This window comes from Ochlerotatus camptorhynchus, unplaced genomic scaffold (genome assembly GCF_037179485.1).
Source record: "Ochlerotatus camptorhynchus isolate MF236.1 unplaced genomic scaffold, CSIRO-AGI_Acam_v1.1 ptg000243l, whole genome shotgun sequence".
Taxonomy (NCBI): domain Eukaryota; kingdom Metazoa; phylum Arthropoda; class Insecta; order Diptera; family Culicidae; genus Ochlerotatus; species Ochlerotatus camptorhynchus.
Window position 1 is genome coordinate 529,868 of NW_027040733.1, and position 19,118 is coordinate 548,985.

General features: G+C 37.6%; 1 protein-coding gene across 1 annotated transcript; it reads right to left on the reverse strand.

Moving 5' to 3' along the window:
- Positions 1-1,341: 1,341 nt before the first annotated feature.
- Positions 1,342-16,501, reverse strand: LOC135704508 (uncharacterized). Its single transcript, XM_065225989.1, has 4 exons — positions 16,479-16,501; positions 7,849-8,758; positions 6,526-6,771; positions 1,342-1,566 (listed from the first exon to the last, which is right to left on the reverse strand). The coding sequence occupies exons 1-4, from the start codon at positions 16,499-16,501 to the stop codon at positions 1,342-1,344; spliced, it is 1,404 nt and encodes a 467-aa protein (XP_065082061.1).
- Between the last annotated feature and the right edge of the window lie 2,617 nt (positions 16,502-19,118).

Consider the following 19,118-nt stretch of genomic DNA (forward strand, 5'->3'; position numbering starts at 1 on the left):
GGTAGATCACCTTTTCGTGGTACGTTACGGGATGTAAGATCTACCACCGATTCCTAGTCCTGACTACTTCAAACTAGGGGAACATGATTTTTCAGTAATCCAAGGAATACATCTTAGTCCTTGTTACTTTTTATGCCTTGTTGATAGTGACAAGACTCGGCTTTGCCCACCGAGGATGATCTTGAATCAAGGAAAAAATGAATTTAGTTAGTTTTCATCTATGTGATTCCTAATCTTCTATTCGTTGTTCTATAGTTTGAAGTGGTTAAGACTAGGGTTCTGATGCATGGTCATTATCGGTGTCATTCCTTATTTTTGTTGCTAAGGAATCCAATTTTGACTGACAGAGGGGCGCGCCTTTGGAGGGTGTTTCAACACTCCGAAGGGTATAAATAGCGGAACCTTTCAATTAGAGTCAAATCTTTGCGATAAATGCAAGAATGACAACTGTAAAAAAATCGAATACTTTATCATTTCTCAATAGTGATGGAGTAATACGACATGCACTAAACTAAGGACACGGGATAGATTACAACAGATCAAATTACTGGTCGCAGTGGTGTTAGGTCCCGAACAGAGGAAAAAAATACACCAAGTACCGCACCATACAACTCCAGGACCATTATGCGAGGATCAATCATGCGTATCAACGAACCAGTCACCAATGTTATCGGCGTTATCAACGGAAGCATCGATCTCACCCGAAAACTTTTTGGAATTATGTGAATGAGCAACGAAAAGAGTCTGGCCTTCCATCGACTATGGTACTGAACGGCGAAGAAGTTTCATCCCCTCAGGACATTTGCCGTCTGTTCTCAACCAAGTTTGCGAGTGTATTCTTGGATGAGAACCTACCTGACGAGCACGTTTCTCTAGCAGCCACTAATGTTCCAATGTCTGGTCAATTCTATGATAACTAGGTCGGCTTCGCAACTGAAGTCTTCATTTAAGCCTGGAGCTGACGGAGTTCCTTCCGTCTTTCTCAAGCAACACATCGATAGCCTGGTGGCTCCTCTCTGCCTCCTGTTCGAAATGTCCCTTCCTGCTAAATCAGCTGAGATGTTTCCAGTGCATAGGGATGCAAAAGAAACATCGACAACTATCGCGGCATCACCTCGTTGTGTGCCATGTCTAAACTGTTCGAGTTGGTCGTTATGGAACCATTAGTCTCTCACTTCAAGCAGCACTTGAGCGAAGATCAGCATGGTTTCATGGCAGGGCGGTCGACTACTTCCAACCTTCTGTGTCTCGCCTCGTACATTACGGAGAGTATGACAGACCATATGCAAACAGATGTCATCTATACTGGCCTATCAGCCGCCTTCGACAAGTTGAACCATCCTATATAACGATCGTCAAACTGGATAGACTCGGCTCGGTATAAACGGCAGTCTCCTTCGATGGTTCGCATCCTATGTATCTGATCGTCAGTTGAAAGTTGCAATCGATGACTGCCGATCTCCTTCGTTCCCTGCCACTTCGGGTATTCCGCAAGGTAGCCACCTCGGCCCGTTGATATTTCTTGTGTATTTCAACGACGTCAATTTCGTCCGAGACGGTCCACGACTGTCGTTCGCAGACGACATGAAAATCTATCTCCGAATCCGAGCCATCGCTGACTGCCACCTTCTCCAACTCCAACTCAACGCTTTTGCTAATTGGTGCCAACTGAACCGCATGGTTGTAAATCCAACAAAATGTTCTGTAATCACGTTCTCACGGAAGAAACATCCAATTACATTCAGTTATATCCTAGAAGGCGTTGACGTACATCGTGTGAATCACATTAAGGATCTAGGAGTCATCTTAGATTGTCAACTCACATACAGCCAGCATATCTCGTACGTGATCGACAAAGCATCCAGAACGCTCGGCTTCATTTTCAGGATAGCTAAAAGTTTCACGGACATCTACTGTTTGAAGTCGCTTTACTGCTCCCTCGTCCGGTCGGTGTTAGAATACTGCTACCAAATATTATAAATTAACAATATGGTTCACTTCCAGAATTCCCATACATTTCTGAAAAGACGCATAAGTAATACCCTCTTCCGGTGAGAAAGGTGACTAAAAACATTCGTGGCCTTATTATTTAAGCGTGTAATCAATTCATACGTTTAGTCAAATAAAAGGTGTGGCAAACAGTAGTAGCTTTCTCATGCATGTTACACGCCTACCCTGACGTCATGACATTATACTACGTTCAGACTATAGTTGATATTAATAACATAATAACGTAATATAATATGATATCAAAAATGCCTAAATAACGTGATGTCTGCTAAAGATTGAATGTACATTAAGCTTAGAGGTGATCCAAACAAATAAAAGAAAATGCAGATTATATCTGCCATCCCTCTTTACATACCACATTGGCAACTGACAGGAAGAAAAATTTCAACACGCTAATAATCGTTAACCCAATTTTGGGTACTAGATTAACAAACACGGTAAGAAAAAAACACTCAAAAACACTTGAGTTTAAAAAAAGCTCAAAAACAAAATACTAAAATGATTTCGATTTTCAGTTAAAAGTACTCAACCGTCATGTTTTCACCATTGGGAAATTTTAACTTATTTTTGGATGAAAATCAAAGCAACCTGCGCTGCCTTTGATACTGTCATTTCTGTGTGCTTCATCGCCTTCGTTCGTGCTCCATTATTGGCGTTGACGGTACCGTCGAAAAATGGTCTCTTCTTAAAATGATTGACAGTTTCTTATGGGATTTTTCGGTGAAGTGAAAGGATGGTACTAAGGAGCCTACATTTATAAAGAGACGACATGTCAAAATAGGAATAATCGATTGTCTGTCAAAGTCATAGGAAAAGTCATTCCAATCGAGCAGAAGACCTGTCAAATGGATAAGATGTCACCTCTTTATAAATTCAGGCTCTTTAGATAGTACCATAGAGGTAACTCTAATACCAACAATCAATACGAAACTAACGATTTTAAATTGGCTCACTACTTGACTAGCCTCTTGGTGCCAAGCAAACGATTAACGTACCCCATTCTTGTCGAAATTCTAGTACTACGCAATGTTTGTTTTGATTCGCTATGAAAGTTTGACAGATAAATTTTTTCCTATGTTTCGAGGGGTGAATCGATTAGCTTCCCGTAAAAAAAAGAACGATACAGGTACAATGAAATGTATTGTAACCATACAATAGAATTTATTGTACTTAAAATACATTGTATTGTCAGTAAAGATAAAATAACCATAGAATTTATAGTTTCCACAATAAAATCTATGGTAAATGTGGAAATCTACAATAGAACAAGGGGGTTGTTATGTATCTTAACCGTACAGAAATTCACTTTTTCCCGAATAAACTTGAGTCATTTACCATTAATTTTATTGTTTTTCTATTGTTGAAAATTCATGCTCTATGGAACGTATTCTAGATCTATTGTAATAACAATATTTTAAATTTACTTGTATGATATACATACAATAGGATCGATTGTTGGCAGTAGATTGTGTTGTGATTTTATATTATTCTATGGTTATTGTATGGTTATTTTTTTCCGGGTTGGGACCGAAGAGAGTACCAGAACTGAGCCAAAAAGTTGAGACCTTCTAGTCTTATGGCGGTAAGCTCCAACTCGGATTAACTTTTAATACCGTCCCTGTTTGTATGATCTGAAAAATGTTTGCTCAGAATTATGTTGATTAACTCTGATGTCGACATCAAACCAGCCGGACATTCTTGATCGGGATTTAATCCGAGGATAATACCGGTTGGAGCTTACCACCATTAGAGTTACCTCTATGCTAATACATTTTCGAAAAGAGAACTATATTAGAACGTTTTTACTTATGGTTTAAGAACATTAGTGGTTATGGTTATGATAGTCAGTAAGGTCCATTAATGGTTTTGTATTATCGCTCAACTTTACGTGGAATATATCGTGAATTGGTAATCAGTAATTTACAGGCAACCAATTCGCGATATATTCCACATAAAGTTGATCGATGTTACAAAACTATTCATGGACCTTACTGACTACCATAACCATAATCATTAATGTTCTCAAACCGTAAGTTAAAAGGTTCTAATATAGTCCTCCTCCCGAAAATATATGGAGAAAACAAGAATTTTGAATGGTAATGGTTCTTAACAACTCATTATTTGTAAGGTCCGCTTCCAAAAAACCATAATACATAAGGTTAAAACTTTATCATTAAACGTTCTTGTAAAGTTCCATAACCATTTCAGTTGAAGTTAAGCAGGGATTATAAACAATTTTTAACCATTTTTGGTAAGGTCAATTTTTAACTAACTTTAAAGTACCCATTATTGGGTAAAAAATACAAACATTAAAGATAAGTGACTTACCATTAAATTAGCAATTTTTACCCATTAATGAGTATCTGTTACCCATTAATGGATAACAGTTACTCATTAATGGGTAAAAAACTACTAATACTAGTTTAGTCACTTTTCTTCAAAACGGACCTTTTTTTTACTTATAAATGGGTACTTTCAAGTTAGCGTGTTAGGTACCTCGTTCTCCATGCAGCAACATGTGCAAAGGCATACAAGCCAAATGTATGCAATGCATTTAAACGTCGGTTGTTCCCGAATTGCAACATGCCCACTCAAACTACCTATATCATCTGATAAAGCAAATTATCTCTCAGATGTTGGTGTCATTTTGCCAGATTGAGTCAATACTCACGAGAAATCGTTCAAAATCATTGTTTACATTTGGTAAATAGGCCTTTTTTACATGTTTCTCTACTTACTAGCTTTCTCTATGATACGTCAAAACCATCATAGCTCAAAACAAAAACGATAAAGTTGAGTGTTGTGGACTGGACTATATGGAGAGTGCTTATGTGCAATCGTTAGAAATTTATAGTGGTCGTAAGTACTGAATACTTTAGAGATTTAATAGAGAATTTTTTTTTCTTGATTTGTTTTCTGTCGATCGTGTTTTCCGTACTGAGCACCAATGCTTCCGACGCAAGGCTGGCAGCTCCCACATCTAGACCTTACCTATCGACCCATCAACTCATGTACCGGGAATCAACGGCTTTACTTCCCTGGCGTGGGAGATGTTGTGCCTCAGGACATCCCGGCGGCGCCGACTGGGATTGAACCCAGGTCTGCTGGAGTGAGAGGCAATTACGCTTACAACTACACCACCGGCGCCGCTCAATAGAAAATGTTAGATATTTTTCAGTCACTTTCGGCTCTGGAAAACACTATCCTTCGGTGATGAAGAGGAAAAACTCACATGGCAAGCCCAAAGGATTAAGGTATGTCTTCGTTCGTGTTTCAATTGAGTGCAACTTCTTCCACGTATTTTTTCGCGAAACCATTCTCGTGAAGTGCCTTTTAAAGGAATTCAAATATCTGTTCAGCGAGTCGTCTATCAAGTGTTTTCTGATGGTGGTGCTCTGGCTGGCAGCGGATTGACATCTCGTGAAGAATCTGTGCGGTGGTGAGGATGCGCTGATGAAACGATATGGACGTGGACAACGGCAGTCGAACACCTAGGGTGTTCGGTTCAAATCGAAAAGCTGCGATAGTGGATACGGGTCAAAAGTGAATCTTAGTTCTTCGTGGTGGCACTGTTAGGATGAAGAAAACATGAATCGACCAACCGATTACTCATCGTAGAAGTGTTGTTTCTTATCAGTGCAGGGTCGTGACCGAGTCTTTGTTAACATAATTAAAACCCTTTAATTGTTTTTATTCAGATATGTACACATGTAATAACATAAGTAATGGGTACCATTTACCAAAAAATAACAATTACAATAATTAGTACCCATGAAAACTTAAGGTATATATATTATCAAATATTTGATAAATAAAGCAAACTACACAAACAGCCATTACATTTCTCTTCTACTTATGAATGTTAAGCTTTCTGCGCTTCGACAGTATTTTTTTGTTTTTCTTATCTTTCCGTTTTTGTTGTTCACCTGTCTTGATCTTCATGTTCAAATTTTGAAGCTTTGCTTTGATCAACATATTTATATACTTATTCGCGATCATCTTGGCGCATGGAAGGCACAGGGCGTTGTAAATTAACTGTTCCTTTTCATCTTGAGATTGATATTGCCAAAATATAAGGTTCATTAATTTTCGCTTAACGCCAATTACCGATTGTGTTAAAAAGGTTTCAAAATTTTTCTCAAATATGCCAACAATTTTTTTACAAAACCTCAGCATGTTCAATCCAGGAGGGTTAAGCTTTGAATCGGGCTTAAATTTCTTTAAATTCAGCAATATCGAAGTATCTCGTGAGACAAATCGCGTGTCGCCGTAGGCTCGTTCAATACATAATTTATGATTTAATTTGGAAGCTACCCAACCAGCAGTGTAGTATACACTGTTGGATTGATTAGATCCCATTTTGATATCGATTTCATTCTTAGTTGTTGCTTTCTTTTTGCTTTCAGATGCTAATATAATTTTCGTCTTCGACATTTCAGATGTGCTTACAAAATATTTATCAAGATCTGCTTCCACATTTCCTAACTTTTTTGGGGCCATGAGTTGATTAATCACAATGGACTTATAAGCTGATGAAAATTTGCTGGGATCTGGGTGGTTATTATTGCAGTTCTTCCATCGTATGAGCGAGAAAAAGTGTTCGAGGCAATCTTGAGACAAATTTCTGGTTCTCAAAAATGAGAAACCATGGTTATTCTGAAGATCTTTCCACAACCCCTCAATAGCCGAAATATAAATTAACCATCCATCGATAAAATAAGGTTTACGTGACTGAGATGGTAGCTTCGGACACTGTGCTTCCTGTAATCATTAGAAAAAAAGAATAAAATTTAACAATAGTATTTTCATCGTTGAGACTTAATGTGCGCATTGATTTGCTTATTCTAATACCCCGTTCACACTAAAGGCAATATATCGTGATATAGCCTATTTTGATTTTAGAATCGATACATATAGTTTTCGAAGGAAATTAGGTATATGCATGAAGTTTGACATCAAAATGCTTTATATAACATAATATAGGCTTTAAACGTTGTCCAGACTGGAGAGTTATAACATGTTATAACGGTTGTCAAATAATTGCAACACAGAAACCACCATCAAGATAGCGCTATAACATGTTATAACTCTGTAGTCTGAACGTACTATTAGTGTGAACTAGAGAGTATCTCTGCCGTGAAAGTTGGTATCATTATGTAACTACATTATTTTACCATTTTTAAATCGAAGCAGTCTTTGGAAATGAATCTCAATGTTTTCAATTTTACTTTCATATCAGTCATAAACTCCCAGTGGGGAGAATTCTCTTGTAACGGCCTTTTCAGAACCTAAGAAGAAATAGATCAAGTTTGAAATAATGATCGCTGTTGAGTAATATTATTAACAAACCTTCGTCTCGTTGAATGTCGATGAATTTGCACAGTCAAATAGTTTGTCGAAACATTCGGTGTATGCCGCCGTATTCAAACAGGCTTTTGATAGTTTTTTTAAGCTGACATATGCCTTCAAACCAGCGCTCACAGATGCACTTAGTGTCTGAGTTGCTAAGCTGACGTTCATCTCAGCATATGGAGCCAGCTGCACGTGATTTACAGTTAATCGTGGAACCATTCGTGGGAAGCATTTTATGTCCTCGTTGAATAAATCTACTATGTGTTGGAAGCTGCATACTTTGTCTTCAAATACTGCGTTATGTTTCAGCAAATTATTGCGGGACGATTTGGCCAAATGAGGTGCGTCGAATGCACAATAGATTCTCTTTTTATGAAAAAGAAACCATGGTCGTTCTATGCTGACTCCGTAAAGCTTGAAAAGGGAACGGTTTGTCGAATTCTGGTCACAAACTAATAATTTGGGAACAAGTCCTGTCTCAGTTACCAGCTTCAAACCTTCGTTGACGATATTCTGCAACCGCTCTGATTTCAATGAACTGGTATTAAAGAAATAACCAATGGCCTGCTTAAATCCTGATTTGATGGATTTCACCATAATGGTAAGGGCTGCACTGGCTCTTTGGTTCATATTGACAGTTTCTTTCCCAACTTTCGTGGGAAATCCCATGAAATAATCGGGATCAGAATTTGCAACATATGTTAGACGTTGTGAAACGCTCATCTCGTCGATAAATACAGTGACCAGTTTCTCGTCCTCTGGCAGACCAGCTACTTTGAATTTAAGGAGCTGTAAAATCGTCGACGAAAATCCTTCTTTGATGTTCAACCTGGATAGCCATCGTTTTATAGTTTCAACAGAGGGTAATGTGAAAATTTTTCGCATCTGCCGATAGGCCTTGCTGGAACAATAATGCAGTATGATAGACATGTTTCGCATCTTATCTGAAAATCTTGCGCCACGGGTTTTCCTGTTTTTATTCTTTTGTAGCTCCATAAGCATGGGATCTGCAAGGTTTGATGATCGCAACAGTAAGTCCGATTTAAGTTTCTTGGATTCTTCTTGAAGAGCTCTAATGTTTGCTTTCAAAGCCCAAGTTTGCTTCTGCTTCATTCGAAGCTTCTTTTTAAGTTCCCGATTCTCTTCTTCGACGATTACTAATCGTTCCATGCATTGAATTATATTTTCAACATTTGCGCAATAATTATGGTCATTTTCAATGCCAATATTGATGGAGGTACGGTTTAAGGTATCCGGGATATACGGAATAACATTTTCATCGGAAATTGAACCCACTTCTACTTCACCAGCAACACAGATGTCACTTGAAGTTAACAAATGAATTTCCTCCTCCATTGGTGCCGCTTCGGCATCTGGTAGTTGATCATCGGTATTACTGATTCCCGGAAATAGAGACGGACGAGCGTGTAGAAACAAACTAAAAATGATTGTTTATAAAGATTCACTATTCGTCATTAATTTTTGATTGTATGCGTATATACTAACCCTTGAGTTTTATTCAAATATTATAAATTAACAATATGGTTCACTTCCAGAATTCCCATACATTTCTGAAAAGACGCATAAGTAATACCCTCTTCCGGTGAGAAAGGTGACTAAAAACATTCGTGGCCTTATTATTTAAGCGTGTAATCAATTCATACGTTTAGTCAAATAAAAGGTGTGGCAAACAGTAGTAGCTTTCTCATGCATGTTACACGCCTACCCTGACGTCATGACATTATACTACGTTCAGACTATAGTTGATATTAATAACATAATAACGTAATATAATATGATATCAAAAATGCCTAAATAACGTGATGTCTGCTAAAGATTGAATGTACATTAAGCTTAGAGGTGATCCAAACAAATAAAAGAAAATGCAGATTATATCTGCCATCCCTCTTTACATACCACATTGGCAACTGACAGGAAGAAAAATTTCAACACGCTAATAATCGTTAACCCAATTTTGGGTACTAGATTAACAAACACGGTAAGAAAAAAACACTCAAAAACACTTGAGTTTAAAAAAAGCTCAAAAACAAAATACTAAAATGATTTCGATTTTCAGTTAAAAGTACTCAACCGTCATGTTTTCACCATTGGGAAATTTTAACTTATTTTTGGATGAAAATCAAAGCAACCTGCGCTGCCTTTGATACTGTCATTTCTGTGTGCTTCATCGCCTTCGTTCGTGCTCCATTATTGGCGTTGACGGTACCGTCGAAAAATGGTCTCTTCTTAAAATGATTGACAGTTTCTTATGGGATTTTTCGGTGAAGTGAAAGGATGGTACTAAGGAGCCTACATTTATAAAGAGACGACATGTCAAAATAGGAATAATCGATTGTCTGTCAAAGTCATAGGAAAAGTCATTCCAATCGAGCAGAAGACCTGTCAAATGGATAAGATGTCACCTCTTTATAAATTCAGGCTCTTTAGATAGTACCATAGAGGTAACTCTAATACCAACAATCAATACGAAACTAACGATTTTAAATTGGCTCACTACTTGACTAGCCTCTTGGTGCCAAGCAAACGATTAACGTACCCCATTCTTGTCGAAATTCTAGTACTACGCAATGTTTGTTTTGATTCGCTATGAAAGTTTGACAGATAAATTTTTTCCTATGTTTCGAGGGGTGAATCGATTAGCTTCCCGTAAAAAAAAGAACGATACAGGTACAATGAAATGTATTGTAACCATACAATAGAATTTATTGTACTTAAAATACATTGTATTGTCAGTAAAGATAAAATAACCATAGAATTTATAGTTTCCACAATAAAATCTATGGTAAATGTGGAAATCTACAATAGAACAAGGGGGTTGTTATGTATCTTAACCGTACAGAAATTCACTTTTTCCCGAATAAACTTGAGTCATTTACCATTAATTTTATTGTTTTTCTATTGTTGAAAATTCATGCTCTATGGAACGTATTCTAGATCTATTGTAATAACAATATTTTAAATTTACTTGTATGATATACATACAATAGGATCGATTGTTGGCAGTAGATTGTGTTGTGATTTTATATTATTCTATGGTTATTGTATGGTTATTTTTTTCCGGGTTGGGACCGAAGAGAGTACCAGAACTGAGCCAAAAAGTTGAGACCTTCTAGTCTTATGGCGGTAAGCTCCAACTCGGATTAACTTTTAATACCGTCCCTGTTTGTATGATCTGAAAAATGTTTGCTCAGAATTATGTTGATTAACTCTGATGTCGACATCAAACCAGCCGGACATTCTTGATCGGGATTTAATCCGAGGATAATACCGGTTGGAGCTTACCACCATTAGAGTTACCTCTATGCTAATACATTTTCGAAAAGAGAACTATATTAGAACGTTTTTACTTATGGTTTAAGAACATTAGTGGTTATGGTTATGATAGTCAGTAAGGTCCATTAATGGTTTTGTATTATCGCTCAACTTTACGTGGAATATATCGTGAATTGGTAATCAGTAATTTACAGGCAACCAATTCGCGATATATTCCACATAAAGTTGATCGATGTTACAAAACTATTCATGGACCTTACTGACTACCATAACCATAATCATTAATGTTCTCAAACCGTAAGTTAAAAGGTTCTAATATAGTCCTCCTCCCGAAAATATATGGAGAAAACAAGAATTTTGAATGGTAATGGTTCTTAACAACTCATTATTTGTAAGGTCCGCTTCCAAAAAACCATAATACATAAGGTTAAAACTTTATCATTAAACGTTCTTGTAAAGTTCCATAACCATTTCAGTTGAAGTTAAGCAGGGATTATAAACAATTTTTAACCATTTTTGGTAAGGTCAATTTTTAACTAACTTTAAAGTACCCATTATTGGGTAAAAAATACAAACATTAAAGATAAGTGACTTACCATTAAATTAGCAATTTTTACCCATTAATGAGTATCTGTTACCCATTAATGGATAACAGTTACTCATTAATGGGTAAAAAACTACTAATACTAGTTTAGTCACTTTTCTTCAAAACGGACCTTTTTTTTACTTATAAATGGGTACTTTCAAGTTAGCGTGTTAGGTACCTCGTTCTCCATGCAGCAACATGTGCAAAGGCATACAAGCCAAATGTATGCAATGCATTTAAACGTCGGTTGTTCCCGAATTGCAACATGCCCACTCAAACTACCTATATCATCTGATAAAGCAAATTATCTCTCAGATGTTGGTGTCATTTTGCCAGATTGAGTCAATACTCACGAGAAATCGTTCAAAATCATTGTTTACATTTGGTAAATAGGCCTTTTTTACATGTTTCTCTACTTACTAGCTTTCTCTATGATACGTCAAAACCATCATAGCTCAAAACAAAAACGATAAAGTTGAGTGTTGTGGACTGGACTATATGGAGAGTGCTTATGTGCAATCGTTAGAAATTTATAGTGGTCGTAAGTACTGAATACTTTAGAGATTTAATAGAGAATTTTTTTTTCTTGATTTGTTTTCTGTCGATCGTGTTTTCCGTACTGAGCACCAATGCTTCCGACGCAAGGCTGGCAGCTCCCACATCTAGACCTTACCTATCGACCCATCAACTCATGTACCGGGAATCAACGGCTTTACTTCCCTGGCGTGGGAGATGTTGTGCCTCAGGACATCCCGGCGGCGCCGACTGGGATTGAACCCAGGTCTGCTGGAGTGAGAGGCAATTACGCTTACAACTACACCACCGGCGCCGCTCAATAGAAAATGTTAGATATTTTTCAGTCACTTTCGGCTCTGGAAAACACTATCCTTCGGTGATGAAGAGGAAAAACTCACATGGCAAGCCCAAAGGATTAAGGTATGTCTTCGTTCGTGTTTCAATTGAGTGCAACTTCTTCCACGTATTTTTTCGCGAAACCATTCTCGTGAAGTGCCTTTTAAAGGAATTCAAATATCTGTTCAGCGAGTCGTCTATCAAGTGTTTTCTGATGGTGGTGCTCTGGCTGGCAGCGGATTGACATCTCGTGAAGAATCTGTGCGGTGGTGAGGATGCGCTGATGAAACGATATGGACGTGGACAACGGCAGTCGAACACCTAGGGTGTTCGGTTCAAATCGAAAAGCTGCGATAGTGGATACGGGTCAAAAGTGAATCTTAGTTCTTCGTGGTGGCACTGTTAGGATGAAGAAAACATGAATCGACCAACCGATTACTCATCGTAGAAGTGTTGTTTCTTATCAGTGCAGGGTCGTGACCGAGTCTTTGTTAACATAATTAAAACCCTTTAATTGTTTTTATTCAGATATGTACACATGTAATAACATAAGTAATGGGTACCATTTACCAAAAAATAACAATTACAATAATTAGTACCCATGAAAACTTAAGGTATATATATTATCAAATATTTGATAAATAAAGCAAACTACACAAACAGCCATTACATTTCTCTTCTACTTATGAATGTTAAGCTTTCTGCGCTTCGACAGTATTTTTTTGTTTTTCTTATCTTTCCGTTTTTGTTGTTCACCTGTCTTGATCTTCATGTTCAAATTTTGAAGCTTTGCTTTGATCAACATATTTATATACTTATTCGCGATCATCTTGGCGCATGGAAGGCACAGGGCGTTGTAAATTAACTGTTCCTTTTCATCTTGAGATTGATATTGCCAAAATATAAGGTTCATTAATTTTCGCTTAACGCCAATTACCGATTGTGTTAAAAAGGTTTCAAAATTTTTCTCAAATATGCCAACAATTTTTTTACAAAACCTCAGCATGTTCAATCCAGGAGGGTTAAGCTTTGAATCGGGCTTAAATTTCTTTAAATTCAGCAATATCGAAGTATCTCGTGAGACAAATCGCGTGTCGCCGTAGGCTCGTTCAATACATAATTTATGATTTAATTTGGAAGCTACCCAACCAGCAGTGTAGTATACACTGTTGGATTGATTAGATCCCATTTTGATATCGATTTCATTCTTAGTTGTTGCTTTCTTTTTGCTTTCAGATGCTAATATAATTTTCGTCTTCGACATTTCAGATGTGCTTACAAAATATTTATCAAGATCTGCTTCCACATTTCCTAACTTTTTTGGGGCCATGAGTTGATTAATCACAATGGACTTATAAGCTGATGAAAATTTGCTGGGATCTGGGTGGTTATTATTGCAGTTCTTCCATCGTATGAGCGAGAAAAAGTGTTCGAGGCAATCTTGAGACAAATTTCTGGTTCTCAAAAATGAGAAACCATGGTTATTCTGAAGATCTTTCCACAACCCCTCAATAGCCGAAATATAAATTAACCATCCATCGATAAAATAAGGTTTACGTGACTGAGATGGTAGCTTCGGACACTGTGCTTCCTGTAATCATTAGAAAAAAAGAATAAAATTTAACAATAGTATTTTCATCGTTGAGACTTAATGTGCGCATTGATTTGCTTATTCTAATACCCCGTTCACACTAAAGGCAATATATCGTGATATAGCCTATTTTGATTTTAGAATCGATACATATAGTTTTCGAAGGAAATTAGGTATATGCATGAAGTTTGACATCAAAATGCTTTATATAACATAATATAGGCTTTAAACGTTGTCCAGACTGGAGAGTTATAACATGTTATAACGGTTGTCAAATAATTGCAACACAGAAACCACCATCAAGATAGCGCTATAACATGTTATAACTCTGTAGTCTGAACGTACTATTAGTGTGAACTAGAGAGTATCTCTGCCGTGAAAGTTGGTATCATTATGTAACTACATTATTTTACCATTTTTAAATCGAAGCAGTCTTTGGAAATGAATCTCAATGTTTTCAATTTTACTTTCATATCAGTCATAAACTCCCAGTGGGGAGAATTCTCTTGTAACGGCCTTTTCAGAACCTAAGAAGAAATAGATCAAGTTTGAAATAATGATCGCTGTTGAGTAATATTATTAACAAACCTTCGTCTCGTTGAATGTCGATGAATTTGCACAGTCAAATAGTTTGTCGAAACATTCGGTGTATGCCGCCGTATTCAAACAGGCTTTTGATAGTTTTTTTAAGCTGACATATGCCTTCAAACCAGCGCTCACAGATGCACTTAGTGTCTGAGTTGCTAAGCTGACGTTCATCTCAGCATATGGAGCCAGCTGCACGTGATTTACAGTTAATCGTGGAACCATTCGTGGGAAGCATTTTATGTCCTCGTTGAATAAATCTACTATGTGTTGGAAGCTGCATACTTTGTCTTCAAATACTGCGTTATGTTTCAGCAAATTATTGCGGGACGATTTGGCCAAATGAGGTGCGTCGAATGCACAATAGATTCTCTTTTTATGAAAAAGAAACCATGGTCGTTCTATGCTGACTCCGTAAAGCTTGAAAAGGGAACGGTTTGTCGAATTCTGGTCACAAACTAATAATTTGGGAACAAGTCCTGTCTCAGTTACCAGCTTCAAACCTTCGTTGACGATATTCTGCAACCGCTCTGATTTCAATGAACTGGTATTAAAGAAATAACCAATGGCCTGCTTAAATCCTGATTTGATGGATTTCACCATAATGGTAAGGGCTGCACTGGCTCTTTGGTTCATATTGACAGTTTCTTTCCCAACTTTCGTGGGAAATCCCATGAAATAATCGGGATCAGAATTTGCAACATATGTTAGACGTTGTGAAACGCTCATCTCGTCGATAAATACAGTGACCAGTTTCTCGTCCTCTGGCAGACCAGCTACTTTGAATTTAAGGAGCTGTAAAATCGTCGACGAAAATCCTTCTTTGATGTTCAACCTGGATAGCCATCGTTTTATAGTTTCAACAGAGGGTAATGTGAAAATTTTTCGCATCTGCCGATAGGCCTTGCTGGAACAATAATGCAGTATGATAGACATGTTTCGCATCTTATCTGAAAATCTTGCGCCACGGGTTTTCCTGTTTTTATTCTTTTGTAGCTCCATAAGCATGGGATCTGCAAGGTTTGATGATCGCAACAGTAAGTCCGATTTAAGTTTCTTGGATTCTTCTTGAAGAGCTCTAATGTTTGCTTTCAAAGCCCAAGTTTGCTTCTGCTTCATTCGAAGCTTCTTTTTAAGTTCCCGATTCTCTTCTTCGACGATTACTAATCGTTCCATGCATTGAATTATATTTTCAACATTTGCGCAATAATTATGGTCATTTTCAATGCCAATATTGATGGAGGTACGGTTTAAGGTATCCGGGATATACGGAATAACATTTTCATCGGAAATTGAACCCACTTCTACTTCACCAGCAACACAGATGTCACTTGAAGTTAACAAATGAATTTCCTCCTCCATTGGTGCCGCTTCGGCATCTGGTAGTTGATCATCGGTATTACTGATTCCCGGAAATAGAGACGGACGAGCGTGTAGAAACAAACTAAAAATGATTGTTTATAAAGATTCACTATTCGTCATTAATTTTTGATTGTATGCGTATATACTAACCCTTGAGTTTTATTGTTCGGATTGTAGAAGTCGGAATCTTGAAAATGCAAAGAACAAATAAGACTGCTCTTGTTGAGTGACGGGTTGCGACAGAAGTTTGTCCAGGCATCCACTTCCCTAAAATTTTGTAAATTTTGGTATGGCTTAGCAGAAATTTACAATATTTCCAAATCTGATTACCTGTTTGAAGCATTAATCCGGAAGAAAGAAATCCTAGAAGGGCCTTCTTTCGTGCTGGAACATCCAGAAACAGCGCAAAATGATCGACCCATAGCGTTAAAAAAATCATTAACCAAAACGATCCAGATAGCTTAAATGTTTAGCCAACAGAGAAATTAACAGATGTTAGCGGTACGCGTACAACTCTAAATTGAGTAGAATTCACTTCTTCTACACACTATTCTGATTCTACCCTGAGACTGGGTAGACGGTACCCATTCTTATGTGCAGTAGGGAGTTGACAGAATCTGAGCAAATCAGTTTTATTACGATGAGTAAAATGTACCCAAATTCTGGGGAATTGGTTATAATCGCATGTTTAGAATGGTGCAGGTATAAAAGGGAAATTTTTGCGGTGTCCAAATATCTTACACGGTAAAAAAAAAGTACCCAAAATTAGGTTCTTTTCACTCATCTCGGCACTATAGTGCAGGAACCCAAAAGTAGGTAAAGCGGTTCAAAGTAATTTTCACTTACTTGTGTGCAGTTCGTATGGACATTTTCCACTCGCTTTCTACACAAAAGCAAGTAAGTTGTACCCAACAGTAGGTAAATATGATTATACTCGACGTTGGGTTCCCACAGTTTACTACCCTTGTTGGGTGGTTTTGCTCCTCCATTTTTGACAACATTAGAAGGAGAAAAGGAGACAAAAAGTCAAAAGTAGGTAAAAACGAACTGGCCGTTGGGTCCTTTTTTCTTACCTTGTACAATACTGTGGGCCCCCGCTAATCTGAATGACACTTCGTGCATATTAACGGGGTTTATTTTTATTTTGAACGTCTTGTAACCCTATGACCATTAGAAATTTGAGTTTCTGGTAGCCTTATTTGCGGTTTTGTTTTGATTCTGCTTTCCATTTGGCATCATTTCATTCCGCTTTATTATTTATTACGCAATTACAGCGGAAGCGGAACAGCAGCGCAAAAAGCGGAAAAGCCCAATCTGAGTAAGCCTACTTGTCGGATTGAAAACTATTCAGAACAAAATTGACTCCGGCTAGGCATCTTGATGTCATTTTTGACAACTGCCAAACTGCTCATAAAGACGATAATGAATAAAAACTGAAAATGTTCATGCATTTCCAAATGGTTTTCTACCATTCCCATATATTCGAAAGTCTCTGGCACACTGGATGTGGATGATGTCAAAAACAACAAAACATCATTAATTGAGTACATGGGACTTTACTTACTTTTGGCTTCCCACATAGTACCTAGTTGGGTGAAATAAACTTTTTTTCCTTGATTTGTTTTCCGTACTGAATACCAATACTACCGACGACCGAGAAGCAGTTCCCTCACCCACCCTTCGTGATCAGATATTTTGTACCTCAGAAAATCCCGGCGACGCTTGAGATATAAACTTAATTTTGACTAATTTTTTCTTACCGTGTGGTTAAATTTTACTCAACAGTGAGTTGTTTTTGATAGCCTTGTTACGCTCAATTTACAGTGTACTAGTCACCTTTCGCGTCACTAGAGCCGCTAGTGTCGGGAAAAATCGTGTCTTGGGGATAATAGAAGAGTGAACCATATTGTTAATTTATAATATTTGCTGCTACCCTGTATGGAATCCCAATTACCAAAACAGTGTACAAAGCATAGAGTCTATTCAACGACGATTCATCTGGTTTGCCCTTCGACAATTGCCTTGGAGGGATCCTCATTGCCATCCAACCTACGAAAGTCGGTGCCAGTTAATTCACCTGGATCCTTTGTGGAGTCGAAGAGGTACGCCAAGGGCCTTGTTTGTGGCAGACATTCTACAGGGCAGAATCGATTGTCCTTCTATTCTACAACAAATCGACGTTAACGTTCAACCACGAGCACTCCGTAACAACGCAATGCTGAGGATATCTTTTCGTCGTACAAACTATTGTTCGTTAGGGTTTTCAATCGCGTTGTTTCCTCATTTGATTTTCACTTGGCACGCGAGACGCTGCGTCAGAGATTCCTTGATATATTTTTAAGAATTAGGAATTAAGTTGGATTACACGGCCTTTGCAGCTTGTTACTTCTTGACTATATTGTATTTCCTAGTATTACTTAATCCATCATTAGGACCAAACCCAGTCTGTTGATGTAGAACCAAATAAAATAAAATAACTTTTTTATGTCTTGTTAAAATTTATAAACATCTATGGAAACATTGTAGATGATATCATTTTAAGAAACTTTGTCGAAGAGCAGTAGATTTTTCCGTCTTTCAAACACGAGCAGTTGTTCCGAGGCCTTTAATCACCTAGAAATAACGTGTATATTGTGAAAGAACGAGCAGTAAATTAAAGGGAAGGATTGTGTTCTATTGATGAAATTTCACTTCAGGTTGACTCTCTGTTGTTTATCGACGGATTTTCGACTAGGTGATTGTACAAATCAATTGCTTGTCTGTCAGAACTAAGTACGGTGAAATAGCAGGGATATTTGAAAATGGTAAATATAACTGATAGAAGCGGTAGGGTAAATTACAGCTTCCACAATACCTTTACCTATTATCGTTGGGGAGTAAATAATGGGGGTTATTCCGAGAGTCGAAGTGACTTTAGTCACTAGTGAAGTGAGAAAAGTCACGTCATGGTGACGTGAATCTCTGTGCAAATCAAATGGAGAGTCACGTCACCACGATGTGATTTTTCTCACTTCACTAGTGACAAAAGTCACTTCGACTCTCGGAATAACCCCAAATGTCCTTGGTCGCTGTCATTTATTGTATTTTGGTTTAAATATTAGGGTGGCAAAGCGTAAGACTTCTCTCTGACGAATTATAAGGGTGTAAAAGTACCGTAACCTCAAATGTTCAGCAAAAAACGGCCCTAATAAAAAAAAAACGTCAGTAAATGTGCTCCCCTGCAGAAGTTGTAATCGCTATAAAATAGAATTTTCAATCATATCAATTTCACGCCCATCACCAAAGCGGACACATTTTAAGTTTTCATTTGTCGACGATGCTGTTAACCGTTTCCAACAAAGATAAGAATTGATACGCTCCCTACCAACATGTAGGTAGGTATGTACGACTAACACAAATTCAAAACCACTAATTGTTCCGTTTTCTCGGTCTGTCGCACGCCTTTCGTCCAACCGTCACAAACATCGTCTGAAGGGATCTCTGTTT